General features: G+C 65.8%; 4 protein-coding genes across 4 annotated transcripts in view; 2 read left to right on the plus strand and 2 right to left on the minus strand.

Moving 5' to 3' along the window:
• The window catches only part of CHLRE_16g681466v5 (uncharacterized protein), a 3532-nt gene extending 3026 nt beyond the window's left edge, over positions 1-506 (plus strand). The window contains exon 2 of the mRNA XM_043071435.1: positions 430-506. Within this exon, the coding sequence (XP_042916248.1) occupies positions 430-488 (59 nt within the window). The 3' untranslated portion in view covers positions 489-506. The remainder of the gene's footprint in view (positions 1-429) is intronic.
• A 2-nt stretch (positions 507-508) lies between these two features.
• CHLRE_16g681578v5 (uncharacterized protein) lies at positions 509-7564 on the minus strand. Its single transcript, XM_043071437.1, has 16 exons — positions 7102-7564; positions 6769-6869; positions 6320-6656; positions 5793-6053; positions 5452-5511; positions 5150-5212; positions 4700-4837; positions 4025-4148; positions 3747-3805; positions 3280-3387; positions 2765-2866; positions 2379-2453; positions 2004-2075; positions 1487-1765; positions 963-1304; positions 509-672 (listed from the first exon to the last, which is right to left on the minus strand). The coding sequence occupies exons 1-16, from the start codon at positions 7414-7416 to the stop codon at positions 664-666; spliced, it is 2445 nt and encodes an 814-aa protein (XP_042916249.1). The 5' UTR covers positions 7417-7564; the 3' UTR covers positions 509-663.
• Positions 7565-7612: 48 nt separating this feature from the next.
• CHLRE_16g681690v5 (uncharacterized protein) lies at positions 7613-11344 on the minus strand. Its single transcript, XM_043071440.1, has 3 exons — positions 8877-11344; positions 8546-8671; positions 7613-8243 (listed from the first exon to the last, which is right to left on the minus strand). Exons 1-3 carry the CDS (start codon positions 11069-11071, stop codon positions 8039-8041), a joined length of 2526 nt encoding a protein of 841 aa, XP_042916250.1. The 5' UTR covers positions 11072-11344; the 3' UTR covers positions 7613-8038.
• A 784-nt stretch (positions 11345-12128) lies between these two features.
• CHLRE_16g681802v5 (uncharacterized protein) lies at positions 12129-23087 on the plus strand. Its single transcript, XM_043071446.1, has 29 exons — positions 12129-12419; positions 12643-12768; positions 13024-13092; positions 13298-13348; positions 13886-13946; positions 14187-14347; positions 14562-14588; positions 14726-14796; positions 15030-15108; positions 15480-15542; positions 15836-15956; positions 16109-16227; positions 16484-16629; positions 16889-17041; positions 17274-17331; positions 17552-17606; positions 17763-17794; positions 17933-18028; positions 18194-18217; positions 18398-18421; positions 18587-18673; positions 18818-19403; positions 19556-19938; positions 20137-20265; positions 20434-20532; positions 20769-20837; positions 21022-21108; positions 21374-21427; positions 21598-23087. Exons 1-29 carry the CDS (start codon positions 12375-12377, stop codon positions 21778-21780), a joined length of 3258 nt encoding a protein of 1085 aa, XP_042916251.1. The 5' UTR covers positions 12129-12374; the 3' UTR covers positions 21781-23087.
• Positions 23088-23126: the final 39 nt, after the last annotated feature.

The following is a 23126-nucleotide window of genomic DNA, read 5'->3' on the forward strand; positions in this document are numbered from 1 at the left end:
GGGGGGGGGGGGGGGCGGGGCGCAGGGGCGGGGGATATGGGGCTGGTACGAAGAGGAGGGCAGGAGGCAGAGTAATGCGTCAGGGGCAGGGGTGGGTGGGAAGCGGAGCGGAGCGGGATGGGGAGCGCGGCCTGAGGTGCCACATGGCAGCCGGTCGACATCAGCAGATATGCTGTGACTGCATCCACTTCTGCCGCGCCCAGACATCCACACGGTACGGTAATGCTTGGCTCCAGCCATTCATGCACACGCGCGCGCGCGCGCGCACACACACACACACACACACACACACACACACACACTTGCGCACACATGCGGGATACGGGTTATGTGCGGGTTCGGGGGTGACGGGCACACGCCCTTTTCTGCCAGCCGAGTCAGCCCGGCCCAGCGTCTCTGCAACCGCCGCCCGCCATGTGCCCCATGCAGTCGGGCGCTATTTGCAGCCGCGCGGCCCCAGACTCGTTCCCTTTCACGGGCATAGTTAGTGGGTGGGCTTTGGGATGCGTGTTAAGACATTAGATAGCTTGCTTGCTGCACGCCGCCCTCTTCCATTGCTGCCATTTCACATGTCCGTGACACTTCTGTGCTGCCGCCCAATGCCTTTCCATTCCCATGCTTATAGGTGAGCTCGACTACAACCAGCGGGCGGGAATACGGGAATTAGGCGTGCTGGGTAAACGTTGTTTAGCGCGCCCAGGGTGCGGAGCATGGACGCATACAGGTGCATCGCGGGGTCAGGCCGAATGGTCGCCCGTGGGGTTACAGGTTTATCGCGGGTAAGTATGACTACCTGGGTGACGGCAACCTCGCGACGCTCGGTAAATTGGTAGGTATCCGTAAGTAACTCCGGCGTCGTCTGGGCGGGCTTTCGTTTCGTTTTTTAACACACACACACACACACACACACACACACACACACACACACACACACACACACACACACACACATCCCACCCCACCTGCAGCTGCTGCATGACCGCCAGCACGGCAGTTGGGTCGCAGCCTCCCAGTTCCGCCGCCACCAGCTCCTCCAGAGCCGCCTCCGCCGCGCCCGCGCCTCCGCCGCCCCCCTCCGCCTCCGCCTCCGCCGCCTCCAGAAGGTGACTCAGCCCCAGCAGGTGGAGCAGGCCGCCCTCAGCCGCCAGCGCCGCGGCCGAGGCCGAGGCGCCGCCGCCGCCGCCGCTGCGCAGGCCGGCGCCGCTGCGCTGCACGCTCGGGCCCCCCGCGGCGGCTGCGAAGATGCTGCCGCCGCGGCTGAAGGACAGTGCGCCGCCCAGCGGCCTCCGGGCCGTAGGCGGCGACTGCGGACACGGTTGGGTGCAGCGGTCAGCCGCAGTTGCAGACACGAAAACGCTCAGATCACTGATACGGTATGGCTGCAGCAACCACCGCTTCCCTCACGTTGGTCCGAACCCCAGGTCCGTGCAGCGACGCGGGCCCTGTCCCTGTCCAACACAACCCGACCCACTCCCCTCCCACTCACCCGGCCTCCCGGCGTACCGCCCATCGGCGTGTCCGCATCCATGGGAGCGTGCGTCAACCCTCCGCCGGGGCCCAGCCCCAGCCCCAGCCCCAGGCCGCCCCTATGTGGCGCCAGCGGCCCGCCACCGCCACCGCCGCCGCCTGGCTCCCTGCCGCCGCCGCCGTAGGTGGCTAGGCTGCGTATCTCCCGCGCCAGTGCTTTGGCTCGCTCCTTGGCTGGGCCGCCCGCGTCCATCAGCCGCGCACACAGCTCCTCCGCCTCCGCCAGGCGACCCGTGTCCTGTGGTGGTGCGGCGGCGCGTTTGACGGATACATCGGTGAGGTTGATGAGGAAACATAAACACACCGACACCGCACCACAGGACATCGCATTTACTGTCTATGCGCAGCGCTCTGACCTCCCTTGGGAGATGCCACATACCACCACCGCCGGCAGCGCTAGCCCCGCTCTCCCCCCGCCCGTTTGAAAGCTCAATGGAAATGGTGAAAAACAACCCCCCAAACTACACACCACGCACCTTGCACCGCTCCGCCAGAAAGGACAGCGCCTCAACGGCGTCACTGCTGTACAGAGCTTGGGGGCCGTTGCCCTGAGGGGGGGAGTGGGCGGGGCGGGGCGGGGCGGGGCGGGGTCGGCGAGTGAGAGGGATCACAGGGAGGGTGGGTGGGTTGCTTTGCACCAGTCCCATGAGGAAATAAGAATAAAGAGCCAGCGAGGGTGGGGGAATATCACACACACACACACACACACACGTGGCGGGCTTCGTTTTGTTGTTTTCTTTTCAACACACACACACACACACACACACACACTCACACACACACACACACACACACACACACACACACACACACACACACACACACACACACGCGTCAGGCCGCCGCCCCACCTCCAGTCGCTGCAGGCTATGGCGGAACAGGCGCTCCGCCGAGTCGAGGTCGCCGCGGCTCTCATACAGCTTGGCCTGGGGGTGGGTGGCGGTGGTGGGGGGGGTGGGTGGCGGTGGTTGGTGCTGGTGGCGGCCCTTGGCTTGCCGCAAGCCTTGCAGCCGGTGCGTAACGCACGACTTGAGCGCGTCAGTCATTCATTGCGCCACTCTCTTACTCAGCGTAGATCGATTCGTCCGTCCGCTCTTCTGTCCGCACTACTTTGATACGGCCCTACCCCGGTGCCGCTGCCGCTGCGCACTACTTTGATACGGCCCTACCCCGCTGCCGCTGCGTCCCCCTTGTCTTCAGCCCTCCCTCGCCCCCCCCCCCATCTCCTCCGCCTCACCAGCTTGTGCACGGCGATGCCGTCTGGGTCGTTGTGCTCCACGGCGCGCTGGTAGGCGCGGATAGCGGCGTCCGTGAGGCCCACCTGCTCGTGCACGTAGCACTGCGGGCAGAGCACGAGCAGGAGAGCGGGAGGAGGGTGTGGGCAGGGGCGGAGGGGAGTACGTGCCCGAGCCCAACAAAGTAGATCTCGGGTACGACGGGACGATAGGGGCCGGTTTGCGGCGGGGACTCCGATAGGGGCCGGTTTGCGGCGAAAGCGCGATTTGGTCAAGTGCCACAGGCCATTTGCGCCATCCCTCCCTCCCCCGGATCCAAGACCCCACACGACCATTGCCCTCCCTGCATCCAACGCGCACACGCCTTCCTCCTCGCCCGCTGGTGCTCGACTACTCCTCCTGCGCGCCTGGAGACAGCCTCTCCCTCCCTCCTGCCGCCCGCCCCCCTCCTCTTGCACCACCACCACCACCACCACCACCACCTCCGCCCCGCCCCCTCCTGCACGCCGCCGCCCACCTGCGCCAGCGCGCACCACATGCGGGCGTCAGTGGGCCTCAGCGCCGCGGCCCGGCGGTAGTAGTAGAGCGCGTAGTAGGGCATCTTGAGGAGCTCATAGGCCTGGCCCTGGGGGCAGGGAAGGACGAGGGAGGGAGGAGGGAGCGTGTACATTGAGAGGGCGGAAATGCAGAGACACGGAAGTGCACGTGGCGGGCATCATGGGTAAGGGTAATATTCTGTACGCCTTTGCCAGAGCGTACGGAGCGACTGCGCAGTCAGTCGGCACGTAGGAGCACAGAGGCACACAGTGAGCGGTGCGGGCATGTGGGCACTGCACATACGGCCGTGTTGCAGCTGGGTGGGCGGCTGCTGCCCCCAGTTGCCGCGGCCCTGGCGCCGAGAGCACCACAGCGACACACGCACGCACACACACACACACACACACACACACACACACAGGCGCTCACACACAGGCGCTCACTCACCAGGCCGTACCAGGCGCGGAAGTCCTGCGGGCTGACATCAATGGCACGGCGGTAAGCGTCTGCATGGGGGAGGGCACGCGCACGCGTAAAAGGCAGGATGGCATCAGTGACAGGCACCCAGAACCATAAGGATAAGTCTGCGCACCATGTTTCTACACCGCGCACTCCAAGGCTTACTCCATTGGGGCATGGGCGTCACCATGGCTTATGATGGGGTCTGAATTTCATTACTTTGCATCCCTGTGCGTTGGGCTCGGACATACCAGCCCCCCTCTCACCGATGGCTGCCGGCGTGTTCTTAACCTCCATGTACTCGTGCCCCATCAGCGTCCACGCCGCCAGGCAGCGCGGATCCAGCCGCAAGGCGCGGCGGAAGCACTCCACCGCCTTTTCGTGACTGCCCTGTGATGGGTGGGGTGAAGAGGCGTGGCAGGAGTGGGAGGGTGGGAGGTTCCGGGTCCAGCTAGGTGTAAGACGGCGGCCGGTGTGGTGGGGTTGTGCCACGGCCGGCTCTCACGGAGAGGAGCACACAGGTGTGGGTGCAAGTGGGAGCCCTGCTGCTTCTGGCCCGCCCCTGTCCTGGTGCTCTGACGGACGACAGCTCCCAGCGCCGCCCACATTCCTGAACCGCTCCCAATGCCGCCCCCGCTCAAGCCCGAGCTGGTGGCCAGCAACCCTTAATGGACACCTGTGGACACCTGTCCGTCCATTAAGGGTGTTTGCATTTATGCAAGATTCCCGCAACCCCTCGAACACGGCGCAAGGGAGTCCAACGTTCAAAACTCCCTCGCGCTCTGTAAGCTGGTCCTGGGTCTTGGTCTAGCTGAGATTGGCATGATGAACCCCACCCATCTACCCACCCACCACCGCCACTATCGCCGCAACTCATACACACACGTTCCTGCTCCCCGCCCCACCCAACCCACACCAACACACATGCCCCGCGCCCCCACCTGCAGTGAGTAGTAGTTTCCCAGCACGCAGCAGCTCTCGGGCCGGTACTTGTCAGTTGCTGCCACGCGGTGCGCCAGCACAGACAGCGGCGCGGCGGCCTCCTTGACGAACAGGATGTTGGAGAAGGTGTCGGCGCCCTGGGGCGGGTGGGGGTTGCAAGGATGTTTGGAACAGCGGTATAGGATGCACTGAAGACTGCAGACAAAGTGGGGGTGGAGTCGTGGGTGTGGGGTCGTGAAGTGGCGGATGTGGAGGGGCAGCGGGTGGTGGCGGCTGGACACACACAGGGGGCCCAGGAGCACGAGCCGCCCTCCATTGGCCGCGCCCTCCTGGCCGCTCCACCAGCTGCCCGCCCACGCCCAGCTGCTCGGTGGGCTCGTTCTGGTCTTGGTTTAGTTGGGATTGGAATGGAGTAACGTAAACCCCATGTGGCCCTCCGCCCCCCTCACCTCGATGCGGAATGGGTCTCGTGCCAGCAAGTCCTCATACAGCGCCTGGGCCTCGTCGAAGTTCTGTGTATGTTATGGGTCACAGAAGGCACAAGGAAGTGGCGGACGCATTGTGCGCTCGTATCTGATTAGGCGCCATCGTCACGGGCTGCGCAGTTGTGATGTTCAGGCACATTCCAAGCCACACGAAGTCGCGATACCTCCTTGCTACATCAGGAGCAGCTGCAATGGGTGCGGCCGCAGTGGCAGACCCGTGTCACCCACCGCACGGCCCAGCCCCCCCTAGGCCCCCTGGCCCCCACCTGCAGGTTGTAGTGCGCCTGCGCCACTGACGCCTCCACCGCCAGACTGCCCCGGAACACCTGCGCAGCAGCAGTAGCAGCAGCAGCAGTCGCAATCGCAGCGGCGGCGGCCGCGGCCGAGCCGCCCAACACAATAACATCAACGACAAGATGAGGAGAGACACGCCGTGTGCGCGCCCGTGCAGAGCCATGCAGCGCACACTCTCAACTGTTGCCGGGCCTCTGTACACATGTCACCGAAACACCCTGCCTCTGGGGTTGGTCTCAAGTTCTGGGCCCCCATCCCCACGACCCCTCCCCATCCAGCGCCCTCCCACCCACCCACCCACCCACCCACCCACCTGCGCCAGCCCCTGCAGCCGGCTGAGTGCCTCCTGGTTCTGCTGCCCCGACAGAGCTGCCGCAGCCAGGAAGAACTCACGAGCCCAGTGCACCGGCAGACCCGCCGGCAGCGGCAGGGCGCTGGCGGCCGCGGCGGAGGCGGCAGCGTGCGGCGGCAGCAGGTGGTGCGGTGGGAAGGAGCCGGGGGAAGGGGCGGATGGGGGCGTCGCGGCTGAGGCGCTGCTGCCACCGCTTGCGCCGGAGCAGACCGACTGCACTGTCTGTACGGGGACGCAGGGTTCAGGGGCACGTTGCCTTGTGAGCAGGTTAGGACATGGCATTGACTGGGCGGGCTCGCATCCACACGTGGGGCCGGCGCCACAAGGTGCCCGACCCGTCGCCGCCTGCACGCCGGCGCCACATGTCATAGACACACATGGCACGGCACCCCCATCTCAGTGTCTCCACTTTCTCCCCCTTTCATTCCACACGCCAAACCAACCTCCTCCCTCTCCCTCTCCCCCTTCGCCCCTCCGCCTCCACGCACCTGCCACGCGCTCCAGTTACAGGGGTAGGCCCGCAGCGACAGCGTCAGTGCCTCCAGCGCCTCCTGCCCCCGGCCCCGCGCCGCCAGAACCTCCCCATACAGGTACAACAAGAACGGGTCCTGCTGCTGCTGCTGCTGGTGCCCCCGCCCCGAGCCGCCCGCCTCCGGCGCCTGCCGCGCCTGCACCCCGCCTGCTGCTACAGCCTCCGGCTGCTGCTGTTGCTGGCCCGGCTGTAGCAGCAGCATCTCGCCCAGCACCGCCTCCAGTCCCTCCAGCTCGGGGTTGGCCACGTCACCGCCGCGGCCCAGCGGCCCGCCCCGCTCAATGCGCTCCTCCCTGGGCGGCGTGGAGATCATGCAGGGGGTGAAGGGGGTGAAGGGGGCGTCAGGGAGCGCCGTAATGCGCCACAACCGGGGACGACGGGCAGGCGTTGGACACGCACACTCACTCTCTCCGCTTCTCGCCCGCCAAGTATGTGGCGTACAGGCGGAGGAAGGTGGGCAGCGGCCCCGTCAGCCCGGCCAGTGCGTGCGCCGCGCGGCGGTACTCCTGTAGACACACGGGCGGGGGGCGGGGGTCAAGGGCGGGGTCGGCCAGGCATGGAGAGCGGGAGGAGGAGGGGTGCGGGAGGGCCGTCTCCTGAGGGTGCGGCTGGCGTTGCCTGCCTGCTGTGCCTGGCCCCATGCCCGTGCCTGGTGGGTGCCAAGCACTGCCCCTGGCGCCCTCGGTACCCGGCTCCCCCCTCTCGCTGCAGCCTTGGGTTGTGAAGGCTCCCGCACACCTTTGCTTGGAAGTAGCACCGTGCGAGAAGGTACTGGGGGTGGTTCTCGTCGGGGTCAAGGCGGGGTCCGGCAGCGGCCTGCGGCCTCGCCGATAAGCCCTGCTGGCTATGTGCTTGCTCATGTTGCCACGCGCCTGCTCCAGGCAGCTGCGACGTGTGCAGCTCCAGGCCTACGAGCTGCTCTGCTGCCCATTGCGCAGCCTGGAACAGCCCACGTGCATGTAGATCGTGGCAGGCTTGTGTGAGCTCGGCTGCAATGCCCTCTGGGCTAGCAGGCGAGGGCACGCTCGCGCTGGGGCCCCGCTCCACGTCCATGCTCGGTTTCGCGCGCAAAGCCCTGCTCGCGCTCAGCTGCGCTCTGCTTGGTCCAATTTCACCATCGGCTCAAGTAGCTACTGTTAAGGAATCAATTGCAGAAAATATTGGACAGAAGCCACGCTGCGACAGCGCGAGCTTGCAATTTCTATCAGCAGAGAACGGTCGCAGAAGAAGCGGAATGTGGCACCTTGTGTTGTGTGCTGTGTTACAAAGTCGCATGATATGGCATAACAATTACATCAACTGGACGCCTCAGGCTGCACGCGACACGCTAACCCGAACGGCCGGACCCCACTCATTCTACTTGCCTTTCCCTCTTACCCTTGCCCTGCAAAACAATCAATCCAGCACAAGTAACTCCCGCAAGCAATGTTCAGCACAAGTAACTCCCGCAAGCAATGTTCTGTAAAGAATACCAACAAACGTGTACACGGTACGCATCACTACTGCCTCGGGTGACCTGAAGCGCCTGCACACACACGCAGACACGCTCACCAATCCCGACACTCAAAACAATCCCCCGCGCGCTCATGCCTGCCATAACGAGACTCCCATGTAACTCTCCCGCCCTCTCCCCTGTACCTCTTTAACGCTTCTTCCCTTTGGTCCTTACAGCCCCTCACATGTGGCCCACAACGCCAGCCAGCGCCGCCTCCGCACCCACCAGGCCGGCCAAGCCCACTGCCGCGCCCTGCGCCGGCCCCATGCCTCCCACCCCCGCCCCGTCCACCTGCAGCAGCATCGCGACCGATCCGGTCGGGCCCAGCACCGCCAAGCGCCCCGCCGCCCGACCGCTGTCCAGCGCCATGCGCCGCCGCAGCGCCCTGTTTGTTGGGGGAGTCGGCACCACACGAAAGAAAAACTAGGTAACGGTCCACGCTCTCCACTGCTGGTTGGCAACTCCCCACACACAAGCTATACACCAGTGAGTTCCACACCAAAGAATGGCACCAATGGCCATGGCAGCAATGCAGGGCCATGTTACGGTCCCCAAAAGCACAGTGCACACACGTGACTCTAACCCAAGCAGGTGCAAGCAAAGAAGTTCTGCGCCGCATCACACCGTACGGTACTCCACACGTTAACAGTACACAGCGAGTGCTGCCGGCCCCGCCACCCGTCCCACCTGATGATGAAGCGCACGAAAAGCGCCGCGCCGGTGCCCCAGGCCGCCAGCGCCAGGCCCGCCACCAGCCCCACCGCCGCCGCGCCCAGCGCCAGCATCAGCCCATAGGCGACCACTGACAGCGCGCTGCAGGGGCAGCAGGGGCGGCGGGGGCAGCAACGGCGGGGGCAGCAAGGGCGGGAGTCAGCGTTTTTGCGGTACACTGGAAGACGCGCAATGCTCTGTGCAAGGCAGCACGCCACACATGCCTCCCGCACACACGTGCACCCGGTCGCTCCTGCTGGTACGCATGCACATCCACCCCCGCGCCCCGGCGCATGCTCGCACACACCTGACCACCCATAGGCCGTTCCACAGGCACGCCAGGACGCACACCATGACCAGCGGCGCCGAGGCCGCCAGCAGCAGCGCCGCCACCAGCAGCCACGACATCACAAGCGTCACGCCGCTCACGCAGGTGCTGAGGAAGGGCGGTATCAGCAGCTTCCGCGCGGCTCCCGCCAGGTCCCGCACGCTGAAGGCGCCGGTCGCAAGCAGCGACAGCACCGAGCCCAGGCGCAGAAACTCCGCGGCACTGACCAGCGGGTGTAGGGTGCCGGCGGCCCGGGGGTCTGCGCCGGCGGCCAGTAGCTGCCGCATGGCCGGGCGGTTGCCGCATGCGGCGGCGCAGGCCAGCGCCTCCGAGTGCTCGGCGCGCGGGTCAGCACCCACGGCCAGCAGCAGCCGCACCAGCGCCGTGTGGCCGGCCGAGCGGCCCTGGCTGGCGGCGGCCAGCGGCGCCACCAGCAATGCCGCCTGACGCTCCCGGCTGGCGGGCGAGGCGGGGCGGCCTAGCGGTAACGGTGGGTGCGGCAGCGGCGCGGCGGAGACCAGCAGGTGTCCGGAGCCCTCGCCAGCAGTAGCGTCCATCGTTGCGCCGGTGTGTGTGGTGGCCCCGAGCGGCATTGGCACGCCCAGCGCAGCCAGCAGCTCGCGCGCCAGGCCCACGTGCCCACCCTCACACGCTCCCAGCAGCCCCTCTGCCAGCGCGAACGCCGGCGCCCCCGCACCCACCAGCGCCCGCACCAGGTCGCCGTGGTCCCACGCGGCCGCTCCTCGCAGCAGCGCGGCTGCAGCGGCGGCCGCCGGCCCGCGCCCCACACGCCCGGCAGTAGCAGCAGTGGCTGCGGCCTGTTGTTGGCCATGCTGTGTGGGCGGCTGCAGCTGCGGCCGGAAAGCCGCATAGTAGCCGCGGCCGCGGCCAAATGCGGCTGCAGGCAGGAAGATTATCTCATCTTGCACAGGCGCTAGCCCTGGTGGTGTTGGTGGCCTGGAGATAGCTGCAACGGGAGGCGCGTCCGCAAGCGGCGGCTGGCCCCAGGGCGGGCCGGCAGGCGGAAGCTCCAGGTCCCCCAGTCCGCCTTGCGCCGCCAGCGCACGCACCAGCGCCATGACAGCCTCGTTGTGCCGCTCAGGCGGCAGGCCTCGCAGCAGTGCGCGCAGGCAGGGGCTGGTGCAGCCCAGCTGCGCCCGCGGCTCCCGCTGCCCCTGCCGCTGGGGCTGCTTCACATCATCCCCCGCTGGGTCTGCGCCTCCTCTTCCCCCTCCTTCCCTGCTCCTGGTCCCGGCACCGCCGCAAGAAGCGCCCCCACTGCTGTTCCGCGTGCTGCTGCGTCCACTGCTGCAGCCGCTGCTGCCGGCGGCGCCGGCAGGCCCCGCCCCCTGTAGCATGCAGTACGCCTCCAGGCCGTCTCGGCTGATGCGCGGCGGCCCCAGGAACACCAGCGTCTCCTGCATCACCACGTACCCGCTGCGTGGCGGCACCGCCACAACACGCGTAGGCCTGATGCGTGCAGCCGGCATGCCGTAAACGTGCAGCGCCGCCACGCCGCGCCTGCCGCACCGCGCCACCAGTAGCTGCGCCATAGCGGACGGGTCACACAGCGCCGCGCGCCAGGCGTCACGGAGGCCGCGGCAGGCGGCCGCGGCGGAGGCGGCGGGCACATGGTGGCACTGCCAGCGGAAGCTGCGGCGGCAGTGGCGGTGGGTGTCGGTCTCTTGCGGGCGCAGGGGCATGACAGCATCGCCGGCTGCCTGGACCGGTGCGCCGATGGCTGCAGCTACGTTCGGCACTCCTGCGCCGCCGCCTACTGCAGCTGCGCGAGCGCTCGCAGCTACAGACACAGCTTCCTGCTGCTTCAGCTGCTGGCGCAGCTGCTGCGCCGCCAGATTAGCGTGGGCGGTATCCACCAGCACGCGCTGCAGCACATCAGCCGGCAGCGAGAGCAGACCTGCCGAGCTCCTCGGCGCCGCCAACGTGTCCGTAACACCAGCGGCACCATCAGCTGCTGCTGCGGCGCTCATGCCGGACGCCTTCGCGACTCCAGGCGTCACCGGCGCTGAGGCCGAGGTCACCGAGCCGGCCTTGGCTGGCCGCCGCGGGCTGGAGAACGCGGACAGGGGCCAGCAGCCCGCGACCCGCGCCGCGGCGCTTGGCGAGGCAGGAGCCAGCTCGTCTGCGCCACCCCCGCACTCCACTGGTAACATGTTGTTGCTGGGCTGCTGCAAGCTCGAGACCGGGCTGAGATGGCCCGCACTTTCCCGCCACACGCGCTGCAGGCCGCTGGCGCGTGCCCACGCACTGGGTCCGCCTAAGCCGCGCGCGCGCAGTTGCTGCGTGCGCTAAAAGGCCGATGCGGGCCTTATAACCATCCTCAAGCGTTGCATTGTCCTAGGGCCGCGTTCGGGCCATCCCAAGGTTGCCACCCGACCTCACGCGTCTACGCCAGGAGGTTCGCGCAAGGCCTAAATGGGCTTAGCGAGGGTATGTAAAAAGAACAACCCATTCGGGTTCATAGACTTTCCGGGCTTTCGGCGTGCCCATTGCCAAACCGCGATCGCAAAACCCGGCCTGGCAAGAACCGGCCGTTTCAAAGGCCAGACGAACAGCGCCGGCCGGGTCAACGTCGGCACTGGGCAGGGCACCTGGGGCACCAGACAGACATACACACGCACATACACGCACCGCCGCAAGTCCGCAACCCAGCGGCAACGCCACGCTCGTTCAGTCCTTCGCAGCCCACCTGCAGGAAGGCGACGAGCGTCCACGGATGACCGCCGAAGACAACCGCGGATGAGTTGCAAAAAGAGTGCAGCAAAGCAGTGGCCAGGCGACAACAACAGGGTGCGGCCATGCAGAAGTGGGAGCAGGAGGGAGCCTTAACAGAGCGTGAGAGCAGGGGTGTACGAGCAGTCCTTCCGGGTCGACGAATCTGCGTGACCAGCTCTTACCAGCTTTGGCTTCACCAAACTCTTGGCGTGCCACATTCGGACAGCAGGCCCCGACCTAAAGAATGTCCGTTGTACTGTAATAGCGTCTGCTGTAAAAAGGTTAGGACGGGTGTGCGTTGCTGCGTGCCTACCCCAGCCTACCCGCGGTCGGGGAAGCCGCCCTTCAACGGTGATACGGGAAGCCATTCTGCTAGCAACGCACAGCTTCGCGCCTTGATGCAAGCCAATGGCACCAGGAGGTGTTGGGGGGCGTTGTCAGGGCGCCATGCATACACAATCCGGTACCTGCCCGGAACCAAACGCTCAAGCAAACGTAGACATACATTGTATGCTTGCGAAGCACGCAGTTGCACGAAAGCGCAGAGATATCAGGGCACACCAAAATCACCGAAGGCCCGCAGACGCCACGCAGGCGCCAAGTTTTCTTTTATCTGCTGGCTTACTAGAATAACAACATGACTGCAGCCTCTCCACGGCTCGGCGTTTTGCTGTCGAAAGCGTAATCGTTGAATTTTCTCGCGCGCTCCGGCGTGGCACCCGACGTGGGGTGTAGCCGGCTATGGGAGCTGCGCTTGGATGCTGTGCACAGGCAGAGCAGCGTGAGGTACGGCCGGTGGGATACAAGAAGCAGCGAGGACAATGCCATGAGCGATTGGCCGCAAGCTAGGACCTGGCGTTCGGCAATGTGGCGTTGCAAACACACGCATATTCTTGGACGGGATCAAAATCTTATGGCATACAGAGGGCAGCCTTTTGGCCAAGTTCGAGCCTTTTCAGCTATTCGCGACTTGCTTGACCAAGTTGAGCCTGTCCGCTTGCGAGCGCAGGCCACGTATGCTGTGAAGAGCCATGTTGCAAAAGCTGATGGCAACGGGGGCACAGGCGCGGGCGATGCAGACCTTACTAACGTTGAGGCGGACCACCCCTCATGGAGGGAGCCCCTGCCCTTCGAGGTGAGGTCGCCCGCGCGGGGGTTTTCATCTGCGCGATGGCCAGGCGCCTGCAGCAATCTGGGATGAGCGCGTGTTCCGTAGGCTTCGTAGACGAGGCACGGCAGGGGTGCCGTCCTAGGGAAGCCCCCCCTCCCGTCTCCGTGCGTCCTCGTGTCGCCAGCACGTGGACCCTTGCGCTGGTGGCACTGCGGCATCGCCGCCAAGAGCTGTTGTAACTCCTGTGGGGGCAATGTGTTGCAATGACGCTGCTTGCAGGTGTGCTTCCTATCCACGCCGGGAGCGCCACCGCGCGACCCAAACACGCTGATTGGCGCAAGCTTGGAGGTACGTAGGAGGGCACACGCAGCCGGCATCCGCAGTGCCGAGCGCAGCCATTGCTCACTTTACGAACCTGCAACCGATTGACCAGAAGTGTTGCTGGTTGCTTGGCATAACGGGCCGGCATATTGCTGCGAGCCTCGCGCTACGCTGCTTGAAACACTCAGCCCTGACTGCACTCCCTTGTGTATTTGTATTTGCGGTGTTGCAGGATGACCCCGACCTGGCCACCATTCTGCGGCTATGCGTGTCCATGTTTGCGGTGAGCACGGGGGCCCAGTCGCGTGCGGGGGGGGGTCAAAAGGTCCCCTGTGCCGCCACCTGCGCTCCCGATTCCTCCTTATACAACGTATTGACTTGCTGCGCTCGCCTGAGGGTTGAGACGCGTAGCGGGTTTTGGCAGTGCAGCTAGCGAGCCCAAACGGTACGTGCAGGCACCCAAACCCTACGATGGAACAATTCACATAAATACACACATACTGGACTAACTACTTCAATCTGGGCTAAGGGCGGACGGCACGGGTGATGGGTGATGGAGCCGGCGGTGAAAGTGGGTTCAGGAAGGAGGGTGGTACGGGCGATTTTGGGTACCTGACTAGGCCGTGGCCGCGAAGGGGATGGCGGATGCCCCACCCCGCATGGCCCTCCTCCTCCTCCTCCTCCTCCTCCTCCTCCTCCTCCTCCTCCTCCTCCTCCTCCTCCTCTTGTTGCTCGTCCCTCCCTGCAGCACCACCTAATGCAGCTGTGCATCGCAACCCTCTTTGCAACCCCCTCCGCTTCTGTCCATGCCCCTCTTCAGGCCTCCGTCAGTCTGGTCGCGCTGTTCGACGTGCGGCGAGTCTACGTCAGCTGCAGCACAGGTGAGAGGCGGACGCAAGCCCACAGTCTACAGCTTTGCCTAAAGCCCAGGCCAGCCGGGAATATGTCCTGCACGTTAGTGGCCGCAACAGGTGTATCCAGCCGTGTGATGTGTACGCACCACGCCAACACCTGAAGGCCCGCCAAGTTTGCACGTGTGCTCAACTCCATCCCCGGCGTACCTGTGTGTTTCGTGTGTTGCCTCGGGGCTGCTGCTCTTGCGGTTGTTGCTGCTGCTGCAGGCGGTGCCATACCGGTCAGTGCCGGTCCCAACCGCTGGCGGTGGACCCGGTGCGCCTGGACGGCAGCGCAGATTGCGGCGGCGGCGGCGGCGGACGCAGGAGCTGCTGGCGTTGGCGGTGCTGGCGGCAAAGGGATGCTTGTGGTTTCCGACACGACGCAGGTGTGTCGGCATTAGGAGCAGGAGCGAGCTAGGTGCACCGCAGGCCGCCAATGCTCGGGAGGGCCCTCAACCGGGACTTGGGGCAGGGGGATTTGGCCTTGCTTGTAGCTTCTTGTGCCCAGCCGGGCGTCCGGGCAGCTCGCACCCAGTCCCATGCCCGACCTGCCTTGCGACTGCCAGCCCGGCCTTGCCCTGCTGCGTGTGCCGCCCGCAGGACCCGCGCTTCAAGCAGTTTGCTGCGGTGAGTGGCGAGGGCGGCATTTGGTACACGGCTTTATTGTACTTGGTGTACCGCTACTCACCGCCTGCCTCAAATCATGCCTTCCCACGGTAGCTTAGTTACGTTGCGGGTTTCTGTTGCCTGCCGTGACCTTGCAGGGCAGCCCCGGCGTCCGTTTCTTCTGCAGTGTGCCGCTGATCGGGGAGGACGGCCGGCCGCTGGGCACACTGTGAGTGTGGCCGGCTGTGTGCGTGTGTTGCGCGTGCGGATCTGCGTGTGTTGCGTGTGCGTGTGCGGGTGTTCTGGGTGTTGCATGTGTGTGTGTGCGGGTGGCGGTGTAGTGGGCTGCACCGGTGTGGAGGGCGGACTGCAGGCTCAGGCTGATGAGCGCTTGTGGGGCCGGAGGACAAGGGGCACGGCGCCACGACGCTACCCCATCACCGCACCCTGCCCTGCGCACAGGGGCTTTGTGGATGTTGCTCCGCGGCCTGGCTTCGACTCGGCCTCCGCCGCCGCCATGAGCAACTTCACAGCGCTGGTGGTGAGTGGCCGGCGCGAGGGCTGGAGCTGGAGCTGGAGGGGTGGGGCTGGCGGGACAGGAATGGGATGGGCATGTGACCGGGTATCGACACGGCTGGCTGCGGTGGGCAAGGCCGCAGCGTGGTCATGGTCGTATGGTGCGCAAAGCCCCGTGTGGCTTGCGCCTCCCCCGCCTCCTCCCGCACCACTCATGCCTGCCTGCCGCCTGCACCTGCTCCTCCTGCTCCCCCTCCTGCTCCTCCTCCTGCTGCTGCTGCTGCCTGCCCGCCCAACATCGGCACTTCATACTTGTGAATTTATCACTCCGTCCCTCACACGAATGGCTCCCCCCCGCTCCCCCCGCCCCCCCCCCTCCCCCGCCCCCCCCCCTAGGTGCGGCACCTGGAGAAGCGCATGGCGCTCAAGGCCAAGGAGGAGGACAACGAGCTGCTCAAGGTGAGGGTGGGGCTGAGGGCGGGGGCGGGCACGTGTGCGCGTGTTTGTGTGTGTGTGTGTGTGTGTGTGTGTGTGTGTGTGCGTGTGTGTGCGGAGGGAACTTGCGTGTGAGTTGGATGGGGCGTGCGTCAAGTAGGAACATGTGCGAGTGCCGGCGTGCAGACATGGGTGTGCCCAGCACAGGCCAGACCAGAAGTGAACTCCAAACTCGATGCTCACCACTGCCGTCTGTTAACGAGTCATGCTTGGACCTCCTCGCCCTACCCACCACCTGCCCACCCGCCAACACCCAGGCCACGTACGGGCAGCTGCAGCGCACGCTGGACTGCTTCGACCACTGCGTGGTGCTGCTGGACGTGAGCTGCGAGGGCTGGCGCGTGCTGCACGTCAACGCCGCCTGGGCCAAGATGACGGGTAGGGACTCGGGAGGAGCGCCGAGCCCCCGGCCGCCTCTGTCAGTGGGTGCTACCGACCGCCTGCCGCGCGTTGCCACCCTGCACACCGCACACCGCCCCTGTGTCATTGATGTGGTCGCACGTGTGTGCATGCACGTGCGTGCTCGCCAGGCGTGGAGCGGACTGTGGTGGTGGGCCAGCTGCTGATGGACGTGTTCGAGGGGCCGGACCGCACCCACCTGCCCAGCAGTGCGCTGCTGCATGCCGCGGAGGAGGAGGCGGAGCTGCAGGTGGGGCATGGGGATGCGTGTGCGCGCGTGGTGTGTGTGTATGCGTGATGTGACCTGAGGGGCGAGGGATGAGGTGCGGCGCCCTGAGAGTGAAGGCTGGGCAGGAATTGGCAGGCGGGGTCGGGGTGCCGCGGTGCGACCAAGCCCTGCGTTCGTGACAGTGCATTGCTACCTGCCATCTACCTTCAGCACCCTGAGCCCACCCGGCCACCCAATATCCGCCTCCCTCTGCTGCCTGCCCACCTGCCTTCCGCAGATCCCCGGCGCGCGGCTGCGGCTGCAGTCGCCTCTGGGCACGCCCAAGGGCGGCTTCCTGCTCACATTCCGGCCGGCTGGCGGCGGCCAGGCAGACGACACCGCGGAGGGCGCGGCACAGCAACAACAGTTGCCGGGAGTGCTGCTGTGAGTGCGGCGGCAGGGACTGGGAACGGGATGCGCACGCTGGCAGCCCAGGGCCAACCGGGGTGTCTGTGGGCGGCCGCAGGGGGCGGCCGGGTGTGCATTATCCCTTGAGGGGCTCATCAGCCGCACCTGCAACCGCACCTGCCACCACCTTTGGCACACGCCACGGGCGCACTGCTTGCTCGCGCACTCTGCGCGCACGGTGTCGACCCTCTCCCCACTGTGCTCCTCTGACACTACTGGCACGTGTCGCCCACAGGGGCTCCACGGGCGCCGGCGAGCACGTGTCGTCGCCCTTTGTGGTGGAGCAGGCCAGCGGGGCCAACGCCGCCGCCGCCGCCAGCCGCGCCGCCAGTCCCTTCTACTTCATGAAGGTGGACCTGGCGGGCCGCGCGCCCACGTCGCGGGCCAGGTGGGGCGAACGGCGTGAAGCGAGGGCACGGCGGGGAGTGGGGTGCGCAGGGCAGGTGGAGCACGCTGGAACGGAACGCTGGGCAGCATGCGCGCTGGGTGGGAGGTGTTCCTTGTTTGTGGTGGTGTCCAGGGATACTGCGGGCCCGCTGGCCGCTGCCTTATCCTGCTTGACCCTTCAAAACGACTGCTGCACCTGTGTCCTTCTTGCTGCTATGCCTGCGCCCCTGCAGCGGCGGGCTGCCTACGGTCGGCTCAGGCTTCGGCGCAGGCGTCAGCGATGTGGTGGAGGTGAGGCCCGCGCACTGGGAACTGCATTGGGCGGACCTGCCAAGCCGCGCATGGGCTGTCACGTCCTCCGACTGCATGCTGCGTCGTGGTTCCCTACACTGCCCCCGCTTTCCCGCGCCCTGGTCGCCATGGTCCTGGGTCTGGGCAACTGGCCGTGGAGTTGACTCCCCTTACACCGCCGCATTCTGAGCAGCTGCCTTCCCGGCCCGCTCCACTCCAGGGCCTGACGCTGAGCAACCTGCTGGGCAAGGGCAGCTTCGGCTCCGTGTACTTCGGTGCGTGTGCGTGTGTGCGTGCGCCCGTGTGGTGTCCTGCTGCAGCTTGCGCTCCAGGGCGCAGTGCGACAGGCAGCAGGTCGGGGGCCTGGAGATGACGTGCTGGGCATGCGTTCACGTGCCGCTCACTGCACCCGCTGCATGCCCCACGCGCAGGTACCTGGATGGGCACGCCTGTTGCGGTGAAGGTACGTGCGGCATGCGCGGGCCGTGCTGTGGACGTCTGTATTTCTCTCTGTCTCTCTTGTCACCTGTCCTGTCCCGCTAGCATCTGCCCCCCCCGCCTTCGATGCCGCCTGCTATCCCGCCCCATCCCACCCCAACAGATCATGGACAGTGACCTGCGCGCCACGCTGGCCACACGTGGTCCCGTGGGCGGGGCGGCGGGGCAGGCGGTGGCGGAGGCGATTTTGGGCACGCAGGTGGGTGTGGGAGCGCGTGCAGATCTGGGTCTGGTTGTGGGTACGTAGATCTGCATTTGTGACACAAGCCATTGTAGCTGTTCCAAGCTTGTCAACTCTCTTTGTACCCTCTGACTTTTTCTCGCGCCCTCGCGCGCTTGTCATCGACACGCTCCGGCCGCTCAGTTGCGGCACCCCAACATCGTTGCGGTGAGTGGGAATGGGGATGATAGCCGTAGTCGCAGACATTTGGACGCGCCCTAGGCAGCATGGTATGGCGCAATCAGCAAGCTTGGGGCATTGGCCGCGCGGTGTCCAGCCGCGTGCATGCCAGTGCGTTATGTGGCCTGACGCCCGCTGCTGTGTCGCTGCCGCATCGGCCCTCCACAGACGCTCAAGTGGGCGGCGCGTCGGGTGAGTGGCCGCCGCCGCATGAACGACCCATCGCGTGTCGCATGCCCGCATGTCAGCTCGGGTGTTTCTGTACTGGAGCCTGCGTGAGCTGGAGCGCGCTTGCCGCTCCTGGTGCCAACCCCCGACGGCACCTTCCCTGCCTGCTTCCTGCTTGCGCTGTCGCAGTTGGAGCGGCCCAACGCCAATGTGGTCATCCGCAGCAAGTACGGCGAAGCCGGCGCGGAGAGCGGTGGCTCGCTGGGGCCCAGCCGGGTGGGTGGGGCAGGCGCCGGCGCCGGCGGTGCATGCGACACGGGACCGAAGTTGTACTTCCACAGTTTTGGCCGGGGTGACATGTAGTGCACCTTTCTTTCGCCCCATCCGGTTTTGCGACATGCGTCGTGTCATCGGCTGCAGGCGCACCTGGGGCCAGCTCCCGCGGACGAGGCCCCCGTCACGGGGTCCGGCGGGACCGACTCGCAGGAAGCTGCAGGCCCCCTCAGCGCCGGTGCCGGCGGCGCCTGGGCGGTCATGGACTTTGCAGACCACCGGCTGCACGAGCTGGAGGATTACGTGGCGGAGGGCGAGGAGGGCGAAGAGGAGGAGGAGGCCGAGTCCGAGGCGGAGGCGCAGTCCGGGAGAGGCGCCCACGCCAGCACCTCTCGAAGCGGCGCTTGTTTGCAACCGGGTCGCAGCTTGCTGACGGCTGGCGGCAGCGGTGGTCCGGCCGGCCTGGGCGCGGGCCCCTCGCTCATGCCACAGAACACCGTGAATGACTCGGCGATGCTGCTCACCGGCGGCAACAACGCCACCGGCAGTAGCAACGTAACTGGTGGCAACAATGTCTCGGGTGGCAACAACGTCACAGCCAACAAGGCGGGTGGGTTCGGCCGGACGTCGCGCAGCAGCTTGAGCCGCGGCGCCAGTGGCGCAGGGGCCGGCGGGCCAGGCGGGCAGCCGCTGTCGCGTCAGAGCGGCACACCCACATCGTACGGGCCTTCAGGTGCGGTGCGGCGGGAAGGTCGGTGTGTGACTCGCACTGTGCCGGCGTTGCGGCCGTGCATGGGTGCGTGTCGGTTGTTTGGGTTGCGCCCTGGCGCACTGCTGCAATGCCCCCTGCCCTGACCGACCGCTGCGCCCTTGCCTCCTGCGCAGCAACCGCTGGTGCCGTCGCTGCCGAGTCGACGGCAGTGCTGTCGCCGGGCGGCCGTGCCGGCAGCCAAGGGCCGCTGGCCTTGGGTGCAGGAGCACTGGTGGCCACGCCCGATCGCAACCGCGTGACGGCTGTGATGCTGACGTCACGCATGTCCGTGGGCTCGACCCGCGGCGGCGGCGGCAGCTCCACCAATGTGGCCCGCGCCTTCGCGGCGACCGGCATCGCGACGCCGAGCGGCGGCGGCGGCCGCGTGTCGGCGCTGGGGCGGGCGGGGCCGCAGCAGGGCAGCAGGCGCGGCAGCTTGGATCTGGATCTGACGCCGGGCAACGGCACCGTGCAGACCTGGATCGTGATGGAGTACTGTGACAAGGGCTGCCTGCAGGTGGGCGGGAGGGCGGGGGTGGGTGCAGAAAAAAGGCATACACGCTGTCATGCCGGGACTGCAGTGCGCGAGGCTGCGAGGATGGTGGTATGGTGGTCTGGCGGAGCTACCCCCCACCCACCCACCCGTGTGAAACGTGTAAACGGAACGTGCCGACCGACTTCCCCCGACCACCTGGCCGCTGTCCCCTTGGTGCAGGACGCCATTGAGCGCGGCTGGCTGCGCACGGAGCGGTCGGCGGTGAGCGGGCGGCCCAACATGGCGGCGGTGCTGGCCACGGCGCGCGAGGTGGCGGCGGCGCTGGCGTACCTGCACTCGCAGAACGTGGTGCGTGGCGCAGCATGGCGTGACGGTGACAGCCACGGTACAGGTGGCCACGCTGGTGTGGGACAAGGGGCCCCGGGCTTTGCGCTTGTTACACCCCAGGCCGCACGCGCTTACCTGGCCTCGCCTGCACACCCCTCTTGCACCCGGCCCTGACCCCCACGTGGCCAGGTGCACGGCGATCTGTCCGGTTGGAACGTGATGCTGTGCTCCGCGGGCGCCGGTGGCGGCGCGGCGGCGACCCAGGGTGACCGCGGCTTCGTAGCCAAGGTGCGGCGCGGGGGTCTGGCGGGCAGGCCGTGTGTCCTACGTGCCGTATTGGAGCATGCCGGGGGCGCTGTGGTGGGCATCTCAACAGTGACGAGGCTGGAGCACACAGCCCCTCGCCCCTGCACACGGGGGCGCGCGTAAGCGCGTGGCTGGGCGCACGTAAGCGCGTGGCCGGGCGGGTGCTGAACAGCGGGGACTGGCCGTATGGCTTACAGGTGTCGTGTGTGTTGTCACAGGTGGCGGACTTTGGGCTGAGCCGGACGCTGGAGATCCGGTCCAAGATGCAGACGCACAGCTACGGCACGGTGCGTTGGACGAGGGGTTGCCGGTATCCCCCGGCGAGGCTGCTGTGCTAGGACTGCAGGTCCTCCGTGGCCCATGCGTACCGTATGTGCATGTTGCGAAAGGCCCCTCGTGCTATCGGGCACGCATATCCTGTCACCGCTTGACGAATCCCCGCCCATCCTTCCCGGCTCCCGGCTCCCGCAGCTGTCGCACATGCCTCCGGAGCTGGTGCTCCACGGCACCATGAGCCGCGCAGTGGACGTGTACTCATTCGGCATCCTGCTGTGGCAGGTGCGGCAGGGACCGTGTATGTGGAAGGGCGGGCATATGTGTGTCTTGCATGTGTACGGAGAAACGCAAGCGCACGCCACGCGTATTTTAGAGTACAAGAGACGTTATTACTGTATGAGTCTATGAGGTAACGGCGAGACCTACCGCTGTATGATGTCAGAGCGACAGCACCTGCATGGCCTCGCAGGGGCTGGCCGTTCGCGGTGCGCCTGCGATACCTCCCTACCTCTCACCAAGCGCCCCTCGTTGTGGCCCGCACCCGCAGATGTACACCGGGCAGCGGCCGTGGGCGGGCCTGACGCACAGCCAAATCATCATGGTGAGCACTTCCCCGCTGGCGAGCACTTCCCCGCTGGCGAGACATTCGTGACCACCCGGTGACCGGGCCCGACATGCACCTCAGCCTCGGGCCGCGTCTGCTCACACTGCGCCCCCACTGTGTGCCAAACCCCCCTCATGTCACGCCTGGTCCCGCCCTCCCCCTTGCAGATGATCGGCAACGGCATGGCCCGCCTGAACTTCCCAGCCGCCACGCCGCCAGCCTACGAGGCGCTCGTGCGCGAGTGCACCGCGCCCGACCCCGACACCCGGCCGGTCTTCACGGACATTGTCAAGCGACTGGAGAGCCAGCTGGCGGGGGAGCAGTCTGTAGACCTGTCCGGCACGTTTTGAGCTGTGCGAATGCTGCTTTGAAGATAAGAATCAGCATGATGTTGATGCGTTGCTGACGCCCAGCGTGTGAGGTTGAGACAATGTTTGTCCAGAAGTGAGTACGACGTCCGGACGTACGACGGCGCGTTTAAGCTCTCCCACGGCGTCTGGCCATGTCCCGAGCTCGTGTGTGCGTTTGAGGTCTCGCGAACCACCATAGGATGCTGTGCTGTGGACCACACGGACGCACGCTCATACTTGCATCTTGGCATGCATCATTACATGAACACGCATCCAAGCATGGTTGAACCCTTTCAGCCTTTTATAAACAAACCATTCTGCCCTTGACCCGCTTCTCATGAGGCGTAGTGTTACTGCTGCAAGATGTTGAGATACTTGACAACTGTTTTTGATCCCCAATGGTCAGAAGAATGCATATGCACGCTTACGCGTACGACACTGTCGGTGAGGCTCAAGCTGGATGCATTGTGGGTGCGCAGACAGGACTTGTGTACGGATCTCGTGCATGACTGTACTGGTCAATGTTGTGGAATAAAGGGCCATGGCAACCTCGCTCCTAGCCCTTATGCTTAGGCCACGCAAGGCACAAGCAGGCAGTTAGCCGCGCGTCTCTGCTCAGTGCTGCTGATTTTGCTCGAGGTTGGTGCCCTTGCGCGCATGTTGGGCAGGGCGCTAGCTGAGACGGTTGACGGGTGTGTCTGCGAGTGCAGACGCGGAGCCAGAAGCTTGCCGGGCTCGGCGGATGGATCACAGAGGAAACCTTGTGTGCTTGCTACTGTGAGGATAGGGAGGCAGCTTTCAACCGGGGTCGCAAATTCTATTGCTTTGTACTGTTGCGAGATGCGGTTGAATGCGTGATCGCCGCAGAACTTGAGTGCTGAGCGCTGGTTCGTCCATACCGTACATGTTCCTGCCTGAGAATGTGTGTGGCCATGGCCTCACATGTAGCATGATCTGAGTGGAGGCCGTGTGCGTAGCGGCGGGGAAAGCAAAGTGTGGGCCGCAACATGCAGGCTTGGGTGCGTGGCGACGCCTGGGAGATTCGTGCCGCTGGGGGAGACTCTGTTTCTGCGGCGCTGCCGTCATCTGCTATTGCTGTGTATCTGATCTGAACATCCTTGCTTTATGCTGGAGACCCCGTCCGGAGTCTGGGAATTCCAAGTGTGCCCCGGCTTTGCCCTGACTCCTGGGGCCCTCGTGTGGGACAAGGTGTGGGGCCCTCCAGGGCCCTCTGACCTGTGCCACCAGCAAAATGCGCTCAAATACCGCTGGTTCCTGATTATTTTTGGGTTTAACACTGGTCGCAAGTCAGTTCTTTTTGTCCGAGTGCTGTAAGGGCCCTTCGG

The sequence above is a fragment of the Chlamydomonas reinhardtii genome, chromosome 16, assembly GCF_000002595.2.
Source record: "Chlamydomonas reinhardtii strain CC-503 cw92 mt+ chromosome 16, whole genome shotgun sequence".
NCBI lineage: Eukaryota > Viridiplantae > Chlorophyta > Chlorophyceae > Chlamydomonadales > Chlamydomonadaceae > Chlamydomonas > Chlamydomonas reinhardtii.

Excerpts from the sequence above, each read along its gene's own strand:
- CHLRE_16g681578v5 (XM_043071437.1), bottom strand. The coding sequence starts at position 7,416 with ATGGACGTGGAGCGGGGCCCCAGCGCGAGCGTGCCCTCGCCTGCTAGC. Across the intron at positions 3,806-4,024 it reads GAACACGCCGGCAGCCATCG|ACGCTTACCGCCGTGCCATT; the intron begins GTGAGAGGGGGG and ends TCCCCCATGCAG. Across the intron at positions 2,076-2,378 it reads ATAGCCTGCAGCGACTGGAG|GGCAACGGCCCCCAAGCTCT; the intron begins GTGGGGCGGCGG and ends TCCCCCCCTCAG.
- CHLRE_16g681690v5 (XM_043071440.1), bottom strand. The coding sequence starts at position 11,071 with ATGTTACCAGTGGAGTGCGGGGGTGGCGCAGACGAGCTGGCTCCTGCC. Across the intron at positions 8,672-8,876 it reads AACGGCCTATGGGTGGTCAG|CGCGCTGTCAGTGGTCGCCT; the intron begins GTGTGTGCGAGC and ends CTGCCCCTGCAG. Across the intron at positions 8,244-8,545 it reads TTCGTGCGCTTCATCATCAG|GGCGCTGCGGCGGCGCATGG; the intron begins GTGGGACGGGTG and ends CCCAACAAACAG.
- CHLRE_16g681802v5 (XM_043071446.1), top strand. The coding sequence starts at position 12,375 with ATGGGAGCTGCGCTTGGATGCTGTGCACAGGCAGAGCAGCGTGAG. Across the intron at positions 20,266-20,433 it reads ACCTGCACTCGCAGAACGTG|GTGCACGGCGATCTGTCCGG; the intron begins GTGCGTGGCGCA and ends CCACGTGGCCAG. Across the intron at positions 20,533-20,768 it reads ACCGCGGCTTCGTAGCCAAG|GTGGCGGACTTTGGGCTGAG; the intron begins GTGCGGCGCGGG and ends GTGTTGTCACAG.